Source organism: Leopardus geoffroyi, chromosome B4 (genome assembly GCF_018350155.1).
Source record: "Leopardus geoffroyi isolate Oge1 chromosome B4, O.geoffroyi_Oge1_pat1.0, whole genome shotgun sequence".
Lineage (NCBI taxonomy): Eukaryota > Metazoa > Chordata > Mammalia > Carnivora > Felidae > Leopardus > Leopardus geoffroyi.
The window spans coordinates 82,277,562-82,298,941 of record NC_059341.1 but is presented as its reverse complement, the minus strand read 5'-3'; the positions used below and the strand labels follow the sequence as shown (position 1 = coordinate 82,298,941).

The 21,380-nt window shown below is 34.2% G+C and overlaps 2 protein-coding genes and 1 pseudogene across 4 annotated transcripts in view; all 3 read right to left on the bottom strand.

Annotated features, from left to right (window-relative positions):
• Positions 1 to 1,976: 1,976 nt before the first annotated feature.
• Positions 1,977 to 9,264, bottom strand: LOC123590230 (olfactory receptor 6C3-like). The gene is made up of 2 exons (XM_045463148.1): positions 9,176 to 9,264; positions 1,977 to 2,960 (listed from the first exon to the last, which is right to left on the bottom strand). Exon 2 carries the CDS (start codon positions 2,913 to 2,915, stop codon positions 1,977 to 1,979), a length of 939 nt encoding a protein of 312 aa, XP_045319104.1. The 5' UTR covers positions 2,916 to 2,960; positions 9,176 to 9,264.
• The window catches only part of LOC123590229 (olfactory receptor 6C1-like), a 144,939-nt gene continuing 131,506 nt past the window's right edge, over positions 7,948 to 21,380 (bottom strand). For all 3 annotated transcript variants that reach the window (XM_045463145.1, XM_045463146.1, XM_045463147.1), the window contains one exon: positions 7,948 to 9,262. In XM_045463145.1, coding sequence (XP_045319101.1) covers positions 8,294 to 9,241 — 948 coding nt within the window. In that variant the 5' untranslated portion in view covers positions 9,242 to 9,262 and the 3' untranslated portion in view covers positions 7,948 to 8,293. The remainder of the gene's footprint in view (positions 9,263 to 21,380) is intronic.
• On the bottom strand, positions 14,173 to 15,272 carry LOC123591843 (annotated as a pseudogene).

The following is a 21,380-nucleotide window of genomic DNA, read 5'->3' as shown; positions in this document are numbered from 1 at the left end:
AGAAAAATGCTCATAGTCTGTTAATATAGTCAAGAAAAATGAAATTCTAGTATATTGTGAAAACTTCTAACCATATTGATAAGCATACTGTACAGGGAGGCTCATGTGATTCCATATGACTGTAAATTATTGCAATATACATCCAATTTTATAGATGGCGAGAAAAAGGCAATGTGAACATGAGAATTTTAGTACTGGAGATCTACCCTCAGAGAGAGATGTAAGGCATGATGAACACTGCCAAGTTCTGATATTTAAGAATACAAAGGTTTACTCTGACTCAATTCAGAATGATGGAGAATGACTAAATAATATCTATGAGTGAGATAATAAATCGTCAGTCACATAATTTATGATTCTGTCTGTGGTTGTTGATGGGGATAACTCCGTGCTCAAACAAAAATGACAAGAGCCTTGCCAATGAGATACTACATTCATTATCATACAGTTATATGTTATATCTGAGATTACCAATGGAAAATTTGGAGTCTGAGTTTCTTTGGTGAAAGCAATTTTCTGGTTTTAGGTGTAGGGATCTAACTTTAATTACAAGAGGTTCTTGTCTTCTGAATTGTTAATTTCTGAGAGATGTTATTTTGGAGAGAAATCCCCATAAGCCAAGTGTGGCATTTTGGTGGACTTATTTGGTACTCTTGTGAAAGTAAGTACTTTTGTGAAAGAAATAGCATCCTATTCTTAAATTCTAAGTTTTCTTGTAATGTTTATATTGTAAACTATCTCTCTTCCCCCAGGAATTGGTACAATGGCTTAATTGGGGGGCATAGCTTTGATCTGAATCCTCACTGTAATGTGTATTGGCCATATATATTATTTATTTACCATGAATTTCTATGTTTCATTCTTTAAAAGGAGGAGAAAAACATACCCAATTGAGGGGATTGTTAAAGTCTTAGAGAGGTAGATTAAATGTTGAACATAATTGAAAATACATAATATTTACATGAGGAAAGTAGTTTTTAATTTCTGAAGGTATGTGATCTACCTAAAGAAAAATACCTCTGACTAAAAAAGAATAGTAATTGAAATTGTTTTTAATGTTTATTTTTAGAGAGAGAGAGAGAGAGAGAGAGACAGAGGTTGAGCGGGGGTGGGGCAGACAGAGAGGGAGACACAGAATCTGAAGCAGAGAGGGAGACACAGACTCCAAGCTGTCAGCACAGAGCCCGACATTGGGCTCCTTTTCTAATGCTATTAATGCCTTCAGTCACTGGAGAACTTATGAACTGCAAGATCATGACCTGAGCCAAAGGTGGATGCTTAACTGGCTGAGCCACCCAGGCATCCCCAAAAAGAATAGTAATTAAAAGTACCTCATAAAGTTGTTGTCAGTATTAGATGTTTCAATACAAAGAAAACAATAGATCTGGAGTGTAGGAATTGCTGGAAAATTTTATGTTATCTTCTACCCCTGTCTCTCTTGCTTCTCCCCTTCCTCATTAGCATCTTAATTATTGTCAGTAGTTAAAGATTTTTAATATGTATGAGTTTCTAATCTTTTAAAACCTTTAAATAGATATTTTATTCCCAATCCCCTGATGATTATGTTTAATTGATTTCATGGAAGTGACAAATAGAATCAAAATTTTCTAATGACATTCATTTCTATTAGTAAGAATGAAAAGTTCAGAAATCTGCATGTACTCTTACACACTTACCATCAACCTAAAGCCCATGTCTCTTCAAAATCAAACCACTCCCATTCAAAATCATAATCATCAACCCAATTTTATTACTTCATTCAAATACATTTGAATAAAACTTTCGAATGTACAGAAAATTCTGACATGATATTCACATTATCAAATTTATTGAGTTCCATGATTGGGAAATTGTAATAGGGGGATGGAAAAAAAGGAGAAAACACATAACTCGAGTAAAGGAAAGGGAGTTTTGAGAAAGTGTGAATAACAGAAAGCATTTCCAAGCACTTCATTCTTGTAATGCTACTAATGCCTTCAATCACTGGAGAAAAACATAACCTTTTGGACAGTATCCTTAAAGGCTTGCTTTACTTGCTGGTTCCTCAGGGTATATACAAATGGATTCATCATAGGAGCCACACAGGTATTCAGAATAGCTACTCCTTTGGTCAATGATGCCTTCTGTTTTGCGGAAGGGTTGGCATACATGAATATGCAGCTTCCATAAGAGATGGAAATGACAATCATGTGAGAGGAACACGTAGAAAATGCCTTTTTTCTCTGACTGGCGGAAGGCAGTTTCAGAATTGTTCTCATGATGAACATGTAGGATAGAATTATTAATGCCAAAGTGAAAAGCAGTATGACTATTGCAGAGTAAAAGCCAATCACTTCTAGGAGCCATGTGTCTGAGCAAGATAACTGCAAGAGGGGAAAATAGTCACAAGCAAAGTGATCGATGACATTGGAGCCACAGTAATCTAACTGGAGAAAAAGAATCACTGGTGGGAAGATATTTAAGAATCCTGCCAGCCAAGCACAACAGACAAGTAAAATGCAGACTCTTTTGTTCATGATGGTTGCATAATGTAGGGGTTTACAGATGGCTACATAGCGATCATAGGACATGGCAGTGAGAAGATAAAACTCAGTTATACCCATGAAGATGAGGAAAAACAACTGAGCAGTGCAATTATTGTATGAAATTGTTTTGTTTCTGGTGATAATTGTGCCCAGAAATCTAGGAATACAGACAGTTGTAAAGGATATTTCTAATACAGAGAAGTTCCTGAGGAAGAAATACATAGGGGTCTGTAGATGGGAATCCACCAAGGTGAGAGTGATGATGGTCAGATTTCCAGTGACACTTAATATATATGTGATAATTAAAAAGAGAAAAATCACAGTCTGGAGCTCTGGGTCATCAGATAGCCCTAGAAGAATGAATTCTTTGGGTACTGTGTGGTTTTTCATCGCTGATCATTTTTCCCCACTTTCGAACAGAGAATGTATGTTCCCCTATAGAAAATAAAAGAGTTAAAAGAAGATTGAGGATAGAATATAAAATCTTAAAATGTCCATGATGGTGAATAATCTATGAAAGCCAAAAACACATGTTCCCCTTCAGCAACTCTGTCCAATTTCTATTGGACCTTACATTCAAGTAATAACATGATCTGAAGTTAAAGATTGATCTTTTATTGTTGAGTACACACAATCACAGGCCATGGATTATAAAAAATGTCTTTTGCTAGCATTTAAGCAGAAGCTATTTCTTCTAATGTTTCAAGATTAAGCTTGTAATTATTCTCTTTTTTATAAAAACATAAAAATATTCTAATGATTTTTCCTTTACCTCAATATTATAAAAACTAGTCTGGATTATGGATAATCTAAATATAGGGTTTGAAATCTTATAGGAGTGATTTAGGCTGCCCTCACATTTTATATTTTGAAGCTACATAGTTGAGGGAACTTTCACAAGATTAAACAACTTGTCACTATAGTAATCATCTCACTTAGAACATACATGTTTATCCATGGGAATGTTTTATTCACATTCTCTCATAAATCACTTTTTTAATAAAATTTCTTAAAATGTTTACTTTTAAGAGAGAGAGAGAGAGAGACAGACAGACAGAACGCCCAAGTGGGGAGGGGCAGAGAGAGAGGGAGACAGAGAATCTGAAGCAGGCTCCAGGCTCTGAGCTGTCAGCACAGAGCCCACCATGGGGCTAGGACGCAGAAGCTGTGAGATTATGACCTGAGTCAAAGTGGGAGACTTAACTGACTGAGTCACTCAGGCGCCTCATCTCATAAATTACTTTCTTAAGGGTTTGATTGATGTTATCTCTCTCTTATCATTTGTTTCCTTTTCTGATAAAAGGCCAAACAGCCAAGAAGGTACCCTTCTATTCCTTCTATTACTAAAATAAATAATATCCTGGAAATAGTTTAATTCATATAATGCCTAACATTTTTTTTTTTTACAATATTGTCATGGAAGATAAACATGTAGATAATCAAAATAACAGACACCCTTTCCAGTAGGGAATTTTAAAAAATTTATTATCATTTTTTAATGTTTATTTTTGAGAGACAGAGTACGAGCAGAGGGGTGGGAAGGGGCAGAGAGAGAGGGAGACACAAAATGTGAGGCAGGCTCCGGGCTCTGAGCTGTCAGCACAGAGTCTGACGCAGGACTCTATCCAACTCATGGACTATGAGATCATGACCTGAGCCCAAGATGGCTGCTTAACTGACTGAGCCACCCATGTGCCCTGGGAATTTTTTTAAAAACCCTACTTTATAACAGAATATGAATTCAAGTTAGAAAGAAATGGACAATCCAAGATTTATTTCTGTGTTCCTCCTTTAACATTGTATTAATAGTCTCTTGGTAGTAAACAGTTATTTAATTTTTAATAATGAAAAGTTTATAAATCCCCAAACATATACAAATAATATTTTTTGGAGATATTGGTATAAAATGAAGACATATATATTGAATGAAAAATTTACTTACTCTGGTTCTTCTGGATGATTTAATCTCAAATTTTGTCATCTGATTTGCTTATTTACATAATTTCAGAGCTGCTAAATTGAGTTAGCAAAAGACTTGGTTTCCATTGTGCTCTCAAAAGAAGTTTGTTGTTTTAGCTTTTTCAAGTTCTTAAGGATCATAATTCTCTTTGTTGGTAGATTAATTATATGTGACTCACGATATCCTTCATTACTGATACTATGAATTTCTGATAACATTTTATTGTAGTACAACTCATTCTGGCTTTTCATCTCTTATCAAGCTCCATGTACTAATTCAGTTACACCTGGGTTGGCTAGTAAAGTACTCTCCCATTTGCCTCTTTTCATATAGTACAACACACTGATTTATTAAATCATTTTTCTTTCTATTCATGTAAACATTTGAAATCAATAATTTGTAATTCTGATTATACATCTATAAAATCTAAGTAGTATTTTCCCTAGGTTCAGGGACTGCTATATCTTGCTGCAAATGCTTCTTTGAAAAATAGAAAATAAGGAATGTTCCTTTCAATGTATGCCATACAAATGGAACTGGACCTATTTAACTATGTCTTTTTGTTGGCTCAGGGGAATTCATTAAGTAATCTGAGTGCCAAGGAGAAGAATCATTAAAGATACAGGTGAATCATTTTTATAAACATTGATTAAGAAGTATAAAAGCAAATTTATTAGGTAAATAGGCAAATACATAAACAGAGTGATAATGAGTGTGTGGGAGCTGGACCTGGAATTCACCCTTCTGATTATACAAGGAATTCACATTTTCTCCCAGAAACTCTGGACTTTTCCTCAGTAGAATTGGTGTCCTTATATCCTTTGAATTCTGGCAACCCCGAGAAGAATTCTTTAGCAGAATGAAATGGTAGAAAATGCTGCTATGGATTTCTAGTGCGACTTGATTGCCTTCTGAAATGGGCAACCAATTAAAGACATGAGAAGGTTTATCCCTGTATTGGCCCTTTGAATTTAGGGAAACCCTTCCCAAAGCTCCTGCTAATGTGGCTTTTATTGCCTTTTGACTACTTTCTTTCATTATGTTATTTACTTCCATTAAATCCTTGTTTATATTTGTGCATATGACATCTTTTCATTGTGAGAATATTTATGAACCAGTAAAACAATCAGTCAGTTGAGACTCTTGATTTCGTCTGGATCCATGATCTCAGGGTAAAGAGATCTAAACCCAGGCTCCGTGATGAGCATAGAGCCTGCTTGGGATTCTCTCCTTCTACCCTTCTCCCCCACTCATGCTCTATCTCTAAAATAAATAAAAAAAATTATTAAAGACTTTCTCTGAAAACCTTAACTGACATCATATTACTAAATAATTCCAGTGCATATTACTAATTAATTTCAGTGGTACATTATCATCCTTTATAGGTAAGTCCCCTCCCACCTGTCAGGATGTCTGACTGGCCTCCTACTTACTGAGCACCACCATTTAATTGAGCTATTATTCTAAATTAAATCTATAATCTCAGAAGTTTATCAATTGACAGATGATGTTGGATCTCATATATTATTAAGTGTAGCCCAAAGAGTTGTAAGAATTTTTCTTTGAGAAAAACAAGGGTTTGCATCCATTAGAGAATCCATTGCTACCATTAGAAAGCTCATTAGGAAAACCTTAACTAGAAATGTTATAATTGATTTCATGAAAAATCAAGGAAATAGATTTTTACGTAGTTGTCAAGTGTCCTAATGTAAAATAAAAGAAAAAATGAACACCAAATGCATTAGAAATATTCAGTTAATTATTTCTTTGTCATTCAAAGTTGTCTAGTTATGATGAAACACACATTTTATTTGAACATTGTTTTAAAAGCTAAATGTCATGTGCATTATTGTATAAATAGTATGTGGTTCTGTTGGACAAAATATTTAGTCAGGGCTCTGATTGCTAGGACACTGGAGCCATTCTACGTTATTTAAACTTATTCATTATTCAAAAAATATTTATTGAATACCCACTACATGGCAGACACATGTTCTAAATGAGGAGGAATAGTGACTTCCAGTAAATGTTGAACAACTGCCTCTCAGTGAGTGGAGGTGAGGAGCCCATCGGTAGAGTTTATCAATTTTTAAGATGTAAAGTCTCACACCCTGGCAGGTGATGTGGCCTTTCTGAATGCAGAATTGAGGAGACACAAGCACAGTTGGCTGTTGGGAAGTGTAAAGGCAGGTCCCAGCACAGCACTGCCGGAACACATCACTGTGTCTACAAAGTGGGCAGAGATCCCTGCTTTCATGGGGTGAGGGGTATAAGACAGACAATAAGCAATGGACGTGATTGATTAGTACATTATATGGTCTTTTGTAAATTAATGTTTTGTAAAGGAAGAGGAAATTTAAAAATCTTGGAAGTGGGGAGCCACTAAATTTCAAGTAGTGTCATTGGGGTGGGCCTTATTGAGGGGACATGTGGATGTCTGGCTTATCCCATGCAGATATCTGGGAGGGGAGTATGTCAGGGTTAAGAAACATTTAGTGTAAATGCAGTAAGGCCATAGGAGGAAAATAATGTTCTTTGCAAAGAAAGATTTATTTGTTTCTTCTTTTCCAGTAGTTTTAAATGTATTTAGTATTCTTGTGCTAATGCCCTGGATAGAACCTCCAGTAGAGTAATGAACAAAAGCAGTGAGAGTGGGTATGTAACTTATTTTTGTTAAAATGACTTTTTTTTTTTTTTTTTGGTGTGAGCATGTGTGTGTGCATGAGAGAGAGAGAGAGAGAGAGAGAGAGAGAGAGAGAGTATCTCAAGCAGGCTCCACGCTCAGAGCAGAGCCTGATGTGCGGCTCAGTCCCACAACCTAAATCAAGAGTTGCATGTTCAACTGACTGAGCCACCCAGGCACCCTTAAAATGATTTTTCTATTAACAAAGTATATTATGAAACAAATAAGGTTTTGTATCTTTTGCACTTAAATGAATTGTATGTGTAAGCTTTCATATCAAAACAGCCACAAAAGGTATGAGAAACTTATAACTTAACTGATTTTCAAAAAGAGCTGTTTAACATCAAGCATTTAAATACACTACTGAAACACAGTATATGTACTCAATCTGTATCTAGGAATATCTATTTCTTTAGGCTTTTAAAAGAGCTGATATGGTGTATATGGTAATTATGGAGTTCCAAAAATAGGGGCTGCTTCAAGTTTTTCCCAAGTAAGTGTATATTTATAATTGTGTTTTCAATTAATTATGGCACAGAAAAGTTAAACTCAGTACTTGAGAAATACTTTTAGAGTTCTCAAAAAAATAATTGTTATTTTTTAATTGCACTTTTTTCGCATAGTTACTAAGCGTGCTATAAAATGGAGAGGATAGTCTCTGTAACATTCTAATAAGACTAAGTTATATTTATGATACTTATATAGTAAATTAAAAAGAATGTTAAACATGACAGTATTTTCTGAATTCTTTGAAAGAGTGTTTCCTGGTAAAATCATAAAACAATTTTAACTCATTGATCTTGGGTCTCTTTTTGCATTTCTTTGATTTTCTATGTATGATTTTGAAAGAATTGGTATTTAAAAATATTTATAAGAAATGAGGCCAGTCTCATGGTTACAGAGTGGGAAGACTAGCTCAAAGGAAGGGAAATGCATGAGAGATGGATTGGAATTTAAATAGAAAAAACACGTATATATATATATGTCTCCTCAGTAAACTGCTGGCAATAAAAGTTTAATTAAGAAAAAATAACTCCATTGAGGCTGTGTAGATATTAATAAACTTTGGAAGGGCCCCACTTTTGTTTAATTGCTCATCATGTGCCTTTAATTATAATAGCACTTTTATTTCTTCATTTTTTTTGAGAAAGATACAATCTTTTTTGCCCTGTCCATGAAGGCTTGCTTGACTTGCTGATTCCTTAGGCTGTAAATAAAGGGGTTCAGCATGGGGGCCACTGAGGTGTTGAGCACAGCAACTCCCTTGCTCAGGGACACTCTGTCTTTTGCTGATGGATTAATATACATGAAAATGCAGCTGCCATAGGAGATGGAGATGACGATCATGTGAGAAGAACAGGTGGAAAAGGCCTTTGTCCTCTGACTAGCAGAAGGAATCCTCAAAATTGTTCTGATGATATATATATAGGACAGAACTATTAACGCCAAAGTGAACATTAGAGTAAACACAGTGCAGGAAAAACCCACAATCTCTAGGAATTTTGTGTCTGAACAAGAAAGGTGTAGTAAGGGGAAATAATCACAGGTAAAATGGTCTATAACATTGGACTTACAGTAATCAAGTTGTATGAACAGCATAAGTGACGGGAATATGATTAAGAATGAAGCCAGCCATGAAGCAAAGACAAGGAGTATGCAGACTCTGTGATTCATGATGGTCGTGTAATGCAGAGGTTTGCAGATGGCAATGTAACGGTCATAAGACATGGCGGCCAAAAGGTAAAATTCAGTGACTCCCAAGAGAATGTAAAAAAATAGCTGAGCAATGCAGTCATTAAAGGAAATGGTTTTATCTCCAGTCATCATGGTGCCCAGGAACTTGGGTATGCTGACAGTTGTGAATGAAACCTCTAATAAGGAGAAGTTTCTGAGGAAGAAATACATGGGGGTCTGGAGGTGGGAATCCAGCAGGGTAAGGGTGATAATGGTCAGGTTGCCAGTGATGCTGAGCATGTAGGTGATGAGCAGAGAGACAAAGATCACCACCTGAAGCTGTGGGTCATCTGACAATCCCAGGAGGATAAACTCTGTTATTTCTGTGTGGTTTCTCATATTTTTCTTCTCTTATATAATCTAGAGTAGAAAACACAAATAGAAGGATTAAAGAAAAGACGGTTACACAGATAGATAGTGCTGAAATTTGTCTCTGCCAAGAAACAAATTTAATTTAATATAGAGGTCTTTAAGACAACTTAATAAAAATAGATACAATGTTTTAAAGTAAGGTTTTACTACATACCACACTCTGTGTTTTACATAGAATGATTTTTCTTAAAGTCCTTATTTCACAGATTGGAAACTGAATCTAAAAAGATTTTTAAAAATCTTGTCAAAGTCATATACCTGAATGAGAAAACAGGGATTTTAACCTAGGTTTTCCTGATAACTGGAATAGAAGTGCTACCTGTTGACTTTTTAAAAACACTTCCCTGAAGGGTTTTCTTCCCATCGGGAAACTCCTTGTCCTTTTTCCAACCCCAATAAAAGTGACTCATTTCCTCATTTCTGTCACCTAATTCCCCGTATTATTACTTACTAGTATAATGTAGAAAAGATGATGTGTTGGGAAAAAGGTCACTCAAATGTGAATGCACCAAAATTTGAAAGTCATTGAAGTTCAATTTTTAACAATGTGACAAAATTCCTAAGTTTTCACTCCGGTTCACATTCTTTTGCGCCCTCCAACTCCTCATCTGAAGCCAGAGGTAATGAATTCTTTGACATGATATCCTCAGATTTTAGAGAGTACAGAGTGGAGAGAAGGCAGGATAGAAATTTAGTAGGTTGGATCCACATAGTCACAGACTAAAGAAACCGAACTCTATGAATACTAAAATTATCTTTTACAGAACTTTCTTCCTTCAGAGTTTCTTCTATTTAAATGGTGTTAGTATTATCTCTCTATATATGAATTCTGCTTTCTATTCCATATTATACTGTTTATATTTTTCCTTTTATCTACATGAGCATTTCCTTTTATCTACATGAGTTATAGAAGCTTTATTTTGTCAATGCCTTGGAGTAATCTATGAAACAGCACATAAAACCTCCTTATTTTCTTTTCCTAAATAATTAATAATATAGTAATAATAACAATGCATTTTAAAGTGAAGCTAAATTTTCTTCAGTAAATCAAACCAGTCTATTATCATATCCCGCATTGTGTTCATTGTCATTAAATAGTAAAGTATTCAATTCAGTGTCCTGAGAGAAGTTTTATAATAGAATATTTAGTTTCAAGATATAGGATTGTTTATTTTTGGTATATAATGCATCATAATACTGTCAAATTTCTTCCTTGTTTTTTCTTATGTGCCTGAGTTCTCTTTCCACTCACTTTACTGTTTAGCAAAAAATATCGCTGTTGATAATTTAAGGCAAATTCCAACTGAGATGGATAGTGGTAATGCTACTAGGAAAGCATGTGAGATTCACAGGAAATGAACATTTCTTTTGCTATTTCTCAGGGACTGAAGAAAACAGGCTAAAGAGCACTTACAAGAGAAGCAAACATCACAATGACATATTTTGTAAACAAATGAATGGTGATTCAAGTGTATGATGGATATTTCAATCGTCAAAGTCATTGTTCTCAATGAATAATCCTCTGTAATTAACAGCTGTGTGTACAGTCTTTGATCTATAAATTATTTCTGTGATATGTTTGGTAGAGTTATGAAAAATATACCCACGGTTCCAAGACATCATTTCAAGCTTTGCTTCCTAACTACTCATCCATGTTTCTTTTACCCAGCTACATGTAACTTTTGTCCGAAGCTTTGTATTCCCCTTTGTTCCTTTCTTTTCAATGGATGAATTTGGCTCTGTCATAGATACGTCATTGTTGAATCAAGTGTGTCATTCATTGAAAGTGGAAATTAACCTATTCTATAAACAGCTACTTGTTATCGTGTTAAATAAATAGCTGGAAATTACTTTAAGGACACTACCATTCTATATAAATTTTGGGGAAAAAAACCCACAATAGTATTCCTCAAATTGTCCAATTTAAAGAAACGACAATTTTTGAAGGCCTTTGAAAGATTAAGAGATTGTTTTTCTTTATTTTTGTAATATTTAGGAGATTAAATTCCACAATATAATTGGAAACTAACTTTATCATTATGCACTATCTGTGCTGAATTCTCTCTTCTTAAGTTAAAACTCCTTAAAGTTGTGACACATATATTCAGGGCAATTTGCACCCACAAGGTTAGTACAGTTTTCTAACTCTCTATCTTTCTCTCACTTGACACTGTTGGTGTTAGGTGTACATGTTGGGCCAATTTGTCAGAGAAGAGAACAAAACATTGGTTTAATGTGGTATCTTGAGTAACAGTTTGGTTTTGTAACAACCACTATTTTTTTTTCCTGGAATGATTTTTTCCATTCCTGTGTTTGTTGACATCTAATGTCATGCAAAAGCTTCATCGTTACTGAACACAAAAAATCTCATAAGAAGAACCTATTTAATGTTTTTCAGATTATGACTTTAGTAATGCCTCAGAATATTCCTCAAATTAATTCAGAATCCTGTTTCCCTGAGTCCTCTGGAAAAAAAAAAAAAAAAAGAGCTTTCTTTTCTCCTAATTCTATAGAAAGGGAAAGTTTGAATCCCAAGTAAGATCAAAGCACCAACCAGTATGAATAGAATAATGAAGGAAAAATCCTTAAGTTTTCATAGAGATGTTCTACTTATAACCTGAATGTCTTGGTTTGTTAGCTATTTATATATATTTGAGGATAATTTTTAACTTAAAAAAGGAAATGAATTCTTAAAAAATGTATGGCATCGGAACTTAATATTTATTTATAATGAACGGTATTACTGGGGCAACTTGTGGGCTTTGCATCAAAGAGAAATGGATCAATAATGCAACTCAGTCACATTATAGTATTGTGACTTTGAACAAGTTACTTAACATGAGTTGTAGTTTCCTTAATTTTAATAAATGCCAATAGTATCTCACAGAATAATTGTGAAGCCCAATTTAAATGAAAAGTAAAATTATACAAAATATACAAAATTTTAATAAAATGTACTCCCAGACAGTGGTGACTATTATCTTTATTTTCCCCAAAATAAAATCAGTAACATATTTGGGGAATATTGCCCCATTGTAAAATACCAAAAACCATGTTAGAGTGCCCTCATTTAAGAGACAATGAAAAGTTTTAGGCTCTTATCTCATTTACTCAATATGATAATCTTATGTTCCTTTGAAGAATCTGACAATGAAACAGCTTAAGTAACATAAACAAGATCAGACACTTGTTCATGGTAGAATTGGAATTCCTAACTCTTTGTGCCTGAAACTGGAGCATGTACTACTTATTAAACCTGTATTCAATAAGGAAAATTAAATTCAGAGAATAATTTTCAGAAAATTAATAAAAGAATATATTATTATGACAAACAAGAAATGTAACATCCTCATTGTTCATTATCCTTGATGAATACAGATAACATAACAGCCCCAAATTATTCTATGGATTTTGATGAAAACTTAAGTATTAATGAATCGGTGCGAACCAAAGGAAATTTTTCATTGTCCTCACTTTACAATCTTACCTTTGTCATACAAATGCACCACATCAACTGGCCGAAATGATTTTTTTAAGAAAGCGTATTAACAACTATTTCAGTTTTAGGTCAAGAGATTCAGTAGTTTTAAAATCAATCTTTCTCAATATATTGGAATTACTTTATAGCTAATAATCTTTTACACATTTCCCATTGTAGCCATGGGAGCAAAATTAGTGAAGAGAAGCTAGGTTTGGAGTTACTTTGGGCCTTTCTGGACAAGGATTTTATATGGATTTTCACCTGCATAAGGCACATGTTTTATCATGTATGTCCATGTCTCCCAGCAAATGCTCCAGGGAATCACATGTGCCAACAAAGGCCTAGAGGAAAATACACTAAGGATTATACAAATGTTATCAACATTTGTACCACTATTGGAATAGGAAACTTTTTTTTTTTTTTTTAATTTTTTTTTTTTTAACGTTTATTTATTTTTGGGACAGAGAGAGACAGAGCATGAACGGCGGAGGGACAGAGAGAGAGTGGGAGACACAGAATCGGAAACAGGCTCCAGGCTCGGAGCTATCAGCCCAGAGCCTGACGCGGGGCTCAAACTCACGGACCGCGAGATCGTGACCTGGGTGAAGTCGGACGCTTAACCGACTGCGCCACCCAGGCGCCCCTGGAATAGGAAACTTTTGAGATAATGCCCAAAGAGATAGGACGGGCATAAGAAATAAGCCAGAAGCATATGGAATATTTTGCATACTATCTAAATAAGAAAATGTACAATGTACAAAGCTTTTGGAGAGGTTTCCTGAATTTCCTAAATCAGAATTTCTCTGAAAAAATATGTTCCCACTACTTTTCTTGTTGGGTGAAATGCTGAGACAATGTTACATGAAAACATTACATTTTTATCATATACTAAAATGTCTTCATAAAAGTGGCTCTCCAAGTGAGTATGTATCAAATTTATTCAGAAATAATAATTTATTTTTAATAATTAATTTAATAATTCAGAAAAATAATATAGAACAATAAAAATTATAGAGCAATAAAAAGAGTGGGATATAGTTCAGTGCTCACTGGGTTCCCATTGAAAGGCATGAAAAAAGTATGGATTTAAATATTCATTGAACTCTTCAACCTTTTCATAAAATCACTTGAAGTTACTCTCCCATAATAGTAATTAATTCTTACTATTAAGAGTTCTTAATTCTTGAGAAGGATCTACTATCCAGAAGGTCTCTTTCCATTTGAAAGATGTGCAGTGTTTAATCCAGTAACTAATAGAAGCATAAAATCCAGGAACTTGGCACGATTTTACAATTCGGATTTCTTTCAGTCTCATTTTAGAAATGACAAAAATAAAAGTCTGTTGACTCAAGCACTATTTCTTTCGTTGAACAAATATCTATCAAGGACCTGATATCTTTAAATAGTATTCAAGATTTTACCTAGTTACACTGTAGAGTGTCCTTTTTTTGCCAAATAAATATTTATTTAAAGAAAATACTACTGTATGGACCAAATCTTTGAAGGCTTGCTTCACTTGCTGGTTTCTCAGAGTGTAAATGAAGGGGTTCAGCATTGGGGCAACAGAGGTATTGAGAATAGCTACTCCCTTGGTCAATGATGCCCTTTCTTTTGCAGAGGGATTAGCGTACATGAATATACAGCTTCCATAAGAGATGGAGATGACAATCATATGAGAGGAACATGTGGAGAAAGCCTTTTTTCTCTGAGTGGCAGATGGGATTCTCAAAATAGTTCTGATAATATACATGTAAGATAAAATCACCAACGCCAGAGTGAATAGCAAAGCAACCAACGCAAAGTAAAAACCGATGACTTCTAGAAACCATGTATCTGAACAAGACAGTCATAAAAGGGGAAAATAGTCACATGCAAAGTGATCAATGACATTGGAAGCACAGTAATCCAGCTGGAGCAGAAGCATGAGGGGTGGGAAAATGGTCAGGAACCCTCCCAGCCACGCACAGAGCACAAGCCAGGTGCAGAGTTTCCTGTTCATGATGGCGGTGTAATGCAGAGGCTTGCAGATGGCAACGTAGTAGTCATAGGACATGGCAGTGAGAATGTAAAATTCTGTCACCTCCATGAAAATAAAGAAAAAGAGTTGGGCTGCACAATTGTTATAGGAAATAGTCTTATCCCTGGTGATAATTGCTCCTAGAAATCTAGGAATACAGACAGTTGTAAATGAGATTTCTAAGAAAGAGAAGTTTCGGAGGAAGAAATACATTGGTGTCTGTAGATGAGGGTCCACCAAGGTTAGAGTGATGATAGTCAGGTTTCCAGTGACACTTAATATGTATGTGATAAATAAGAAGAGGAAAATCACAATCTGAAGGTCAGCATCATCAGAAAGGCCAAGCAGGACAAACTCTGTGATCACTGTGTGGTTCATTTCTCCTCTCTGTTTCTCCTTTTTCTTCCCTTAAAGATATTTAGGTGGCAAGAGTATTAAAGGGAGGAGATGAAAAAGTATAATTCATGATGATCAATATCACCATCATTGATATAATTCTAAAATATATACTATAATCCATGCATGATATTTTCTATTGAACTCTCTTGTTTGCATTTGGTTTTCATACACATTTGTGAGTTCTGCTTTATTTACTAGTTTTCTTATTTGAAATGGAGCAGGGGAAGTTTGAAAATCTTCATACAATAACTCACATCATTGAGAGATGATAAATGATATCAGTGCTCCTTGCTTTGTTCAATTTATGCAAATCATTACATTTTTGTTAAAAATTTTAAATATGAATTTTCTTTCTTTTCTGTCATGTATTTATTAGATATATCACCCCTTAAAAACAGAAATGAATGCTCTTAATTCCATCACAAGGTAAAAGTGAAATTTAGAAGACTAAAATAACAACCATTATACTTTTTATGATATAAGAAATGAATTAATGACTTGCTTAGCATAAGTTATTTAATTATTAATTTTTAGATGTTAATATTTTGGGAGATAGCTATCAAGGTAATAGGGAATGTTGTATACATATTATATAGTAGTATATTATGTATGTTTTCTATATGAGAGTAAATAGCCTATTATTTTATATAACAAATAGAGAACATATTCACTTACTTATTGGTTAGTCTTGTAATTTCATCAAAATCATCAATGTTTGACATCTTCTGCTATATGCCAATAATGTATATATTGAACTTTTTTTTTTGAGCTTAAAGGGACATACAGTATTTATCTAGTTTTTATTTTACACGGAAGCACAAATCGGGAAAGTAACTAATTGCTTCAGATCTTAAAGCTCTGTCTCTGAGATTGTTACCCAGTGCATTTTCCATTTGAACATCCTTTTTCTTAGATATTAGCTTTATGAAAAAATGTTTGATTCTTTTGTAATTCTGCCCCACACTTATCTTTTACATGAGACCATTGATCTATAAGTATATTTCAGAAAAATATAGGAAAATGTCTTTTATTCATACTAACCTATTCAGTTAATTCTCAGCTGTGCTGGATATGCTATGCTGTAGATTTTGTTTCCCCAAATTATGACAGTTACCTCCTTTAAATTTTAAACAAATTTGTGCTGTGAAGAGTAGAATGCACCTCATTGCTTCTCTGTCAGACTGTAGCAAAGTTCACTAAAATCAAATTTGATTTGCTTTGTCTCCATTTTATGATGGCTCAAAGGAAATACTTCAGGATATAAAAATGGAATGTCAGAAACCTTAAAACAATGTAGAAATAATATGACAATCCTCTTCAATAATGTTGATATAAAAACTTAAGAAAGTAATAATTAGAGAACTGAGTGGGATATAGCATCATATATGGTGATGCTAAGGACAGATTCTTAAGATTGACTTCCCTCTAGTTTCACTTATAGCTCAAATTTTCCAAGTCTACTTGTTTTGACCTCAAAAGAGGGTTTTATTCATTGATCTCCTGGGAACAAGGCCAAGTCCAGGTCAGATCTGTGCTATATGGGAGACCATGAGGGATTTCTGGAAGCCTTGCATTTCTCAGTAGCCTTTTAGCTCTTCTCTATGATGAATCTCCCTTGAGAATGGTTATGTTCACCTTCGTATCCCACAGAGAACCTGAAATGTTGTCTTCTATAAAATAATTACTTCCATTAATCACAATTACCTAATATTTTGTGAGTAATAAAAACAGTTGTGAAACTGACTTTCTTATAAAAATAAAATTGAGAATCTAATTTATATTTAAGCTTCTGGAAATACAAAGTTTTTAACATATACCCTTTTGGTTATTGTTTATCCTTAGGCTTTGTTAGTGGTGAGGCACTGAGAACTAAGGGCATTTCATAATTCTAAATTAAATAATAACTATTAAAATGCACAGATTATGTTCACATTTTAATGTTAATTACATAGGTTAATTAATTTAATCCTGAGTACATATAGCAATATTTACTTATAATACCAATTGCCCATCTTATTTTTCATCTTAGCCTTTACGTTTATTTATCACTTATCATACCTTTAATATTCTAATGAGAAATGTCACCAAGTAGTCATGTTTTGTTTATTTGAAATTCTGGGTAGTGAATTATTGTTGATTATTTTCTTTATTGTTGTTTTTATGTTTCTCTAATATTTGGTAATAAAACTTTATTACATGTAAGCAGTTAATAATAAGGCGTATTTCTATAATTGTATAAACATATAATACATATTATATAATAACTAGTTAAAATTAAATAAGTGTCATATATCTAAATAAAATAACAAGACATATATTTAACAAAAAATATGATAGTTTGTATAATCAGATAATGGTAGAGTTACCATTGCAGAAGTAAATCACAGCTAGAATGCATGTTTATTTGGGAATTCGTTACTGAAAGAGCGGAGTTAGAGTGTGGAAAAAAATGGAAGAAAAAGGTAGGCATAACTCAAATTTATGAGTGTGTATTTAACCTAGTAATGGAGCACTCAGTAAAGAAGCCTTCTTGGCAGATGTGTCTCTGTATCATATAGAGTGATACCCTTGTTCATTTCATTTATTTTTTTCAGCTTTATTAAGGCACAGTTGACACCTAACGCTGTGAAGTTTAAGGTGTACTATGTGTTGACTTTATATGGTTGTATATTGTGAAATGATTACTATGGTGGAGTTACCTAACAGATCTATCACTTATATACTTATCATTTCTTTTTTGTGGTGAGAACATTTAAGGTTTACTCAGCAACTTCCAAGTATATAATATCTTATAGATCAATTTTGTTGCAATAATGAAATGATATTATGTTTTTATCCTAAAAGCCCAGCTAATAGGCAACAAGAAAATCTATTATTATTCATGGAGGGCAATGTGCAGTCATGCTTCACTTGATTGCAAGCTCATCTTCATGACTTCCTCTAGTTGCTAGTTAGATTTAGAGGCTTAATCCAGGTTTAGGTTTGGGTTCTTTATTTGCAAGAGTAATCTAGAGATGGTATTTAAACTTTAACAGGAAATACTTGTTCAATTGTCTTATTATTATTTTTTTATTCTTAGCAGCCATTGTTGATCAATGTTTGGGCCCATTAATTCATTATGTACTGCAAGATGGTTATGTTCTTAATCTGTCATTTTCTTTGCTCATTCATTGGTACAGTTTATACTGAAAAGCCCAGATGAATGCCTATTTTATTTCTATTGCATAGTCAGAGTTGGTTCTCTAGTATCTTTTTCAGCCAGTGAGAAAACTCTTCCTTTTGGGCAGTACACTTTTCCTCTTTGATTGCTTCCTTCCCATCTTGGATGACAAGTGTTCCCAGGCTCATGCTATACTTTTCTGTATGAGAACTGGACTGAGTCATTTCTCTGAAGAGTCCCTCTTCCATTGATTAGGAAATGGTAAATCAAGTTAAGAATCTGTACACTAGCTGTGATAATTACTATGAGTTCAGTCATCCTTTCTAGGTATTTTCAGTGGACAGGACCAGCAAACACTTTTTTTTTTCTTCAAATAAAAGGTCTATGAGTGCAGTTTATTTTTATTTTCTTTAATTTTTTTAAAATGTTTATTTGTCCATTTTTGAGAGAGAGGGACAGAGAGCACAAGTTGGAGAGGGACAGAGAGAAAGAGACACAGAATCTGAAGCAGGCTCCAGTCTCTGAGCTATCAGCACATGGGACTCAAACTCGTGAACTGCGAGATCATGATCTGAGCTGAAGTTGGACACTTAACTGAGCCACACAGGCACATTTATTAGTGCAATATAAGTGTATCATTCAAACTTAGGACTACAATATTTTTAGGAACCCCCTTTTATCTTTTATAACTTTATATTTCCTTTATCTCGTGATTAGAGCCCTGGCTATGAATAGCATTAGATAAAATTGTAATATCATGTTAATCTTCATTTGCTTTTCCTCACATTGCACATACAGCATTATTAGAATAACAGTGATAGCCTACCATCCACAATATTATTCCTACCTAGGAACAACTTCAGATATTTTAAGCTATTCTTTTTGTCCCTGGATTAAATCCCACTTGGATATATGGTCCAATTACAGCATGTAAAATCTCTTGGAATAATTTGGCTTCATGTGGTTATCTCACCAACTAAAAATGCACTTAATTACATTTATTCCAGTTAAGTGTTAATGGCTTATGCTACTAAGATGCACATTTTATTCCATTCCTTTTATCACAATTAATATTGACTTGCCTTCTAAGGATTCCTGAGACAGATTCACTGAGCCATTTGAAATTGAAATTAAAAAATAATACTGAACATTGGCTAAATAAGAAGACTAGAAAGCATCTTCAGGGCTTTTGTTCTTAAAATGTGTCAATATCCTGGCCTTCTGAAAAATGTACCATCAAGTAAATATGTAGTGACCTTCTGATAAACTAGTTAATGATATTCATGTTCAAGGTAAGAAAATGACTCTATTTAAAAACATACATGAGTTTCAAAGTCCCAAAGAACGTCCCTTTGACAGCCTGAGAGAGGACCTTTTGAACGGTTCCACTTCATTTCAGTTGTTTTAAATTAAAAAAAAAAAAAAAAAAGACTTTCTGTTGTGCTGGGTGATGCATTAATTTTGAAAGTGTAGGTTTTTTCATCATCTTGTGTATGTATTCACTGATCTCTTCTTTAGAGTTAAAGCACATTGAAAGTCATTAGAAAAATATGTTCAGAGACTATCTCCAAAGTAATTTGCTTTATTGTATCTATTACCCTGTTTCTTTTTCTTTTATGGAATTGTTCAATAAAGTAGTTGCTCACATTCAACCTAATATGTTAGAGAAAGAAAAAGAATGTAATTCAGTGTAATGGGCAACATCCTGCTCAGCTTCATAATTACACTAAAATGCACTTCTGGCACTGCTCATTCACTCTTGACAAATTAATGAGAGTTCACGTGACACTTTCTCTGCCTGCATGAAACAAAATCTCCACAGTTGATCCCACTGAGTGGTTGGTAGAATTGTTTTATTGGAATTTGCTTTTATTCTTCCTTATAATAATTTTTGATGACTGTTTCCCAAAATCAATCGAATATTTTATATTTCTTCATTTCAATAAAGTTAAGCTGACTCAGTTTTGTTGAAATTCATACAATTATAAATATAAACAGTTGGTTAAGTGAGTGACTCTTCATTCTGGCTCAGTTCATGCTCTCATGGTCGTGAGACAGCCCTGTGTTAGGTTCTTTGCTGTGAACACGGAGTCTGTTTGAAGATTCTCTCACTCCCCCCCCCCGCCCCTCCCCTGCTTGAGCGTGCACACGCGCGTGCGCGCGCGCGCGCACACACACACACACACACACACACACACATGGTTTTATTTAAATCCAAGTTAGTTAACATATAGTGTAATAAAGATTTCAGGAATAGAATTTAGTGATTCATGACTTACATATAGCAGCCAGTGCCTATCCCAACAAGTGCTCTCCTTAATGCCCATCACCCATTCAGCCCATCCCTCTACCAAACACTCCTCCAGCATTTAATAATATTTTCAGAAATAGTAACACACATATCCATAGGGGTTTATGCCTGAATATCAACTCATAACTTAATGCTCTGTAATTTATGTTGTATTTACTAGGATATATGAATAACTGCTTTATTTATTTTATTTTTCTTTTAGTTGGAATTAATTCCTAATTTTGGGAAGGATGTTTCACTGAAGTTGTCATTTAGCAAAGTTATTATTTATTTCAATAGTATTTAAGGACTTTTTAATTTATCTCATTTAGTTCTTATAACACAGTTGTTAGACTTTTTAAATTTTTTTTTAAACTTTTTTTTTTTTTAAGTTTATTTTTAAGAGAGAGACAGAATGTAAGCTGGGGAGGGGCAGAGAGGTGGTGGGGGGGGGACACAGAATCCCAAGCAGGCTCCAGGCTCTGAGCTGTCAGCCCAGATCCCGACGCGGGGCTTGAACTCACAAACCGCAAGATCATGACCTGAGCTGAAGTCAGATGCTTAACCGACTGAGCCACTCAGGCGCCCCTGGACTTTTTAAATCTTAATTCCCAAATCAAGAACTGGCTCAGAGCAATCATGGACCTTACATAAATCCATTCAGCTAGAAAGTGTCAAATATAATGTGAAATTAAAGTCTCTTCTCCTAAACACAATACCACCGGCCTATATTTAGTTGGAAACACAAGATGGAGACAT

Excerpts from the sequence above, each read along its gene's own strand:
- LOC123590230 (XM_045463148.1), bottom strand. The coding sequence starts at position 2,915 with ATGAAAAACCACACAGTACCCAAAGAATTCATTCTTCTAGGGCTATCT.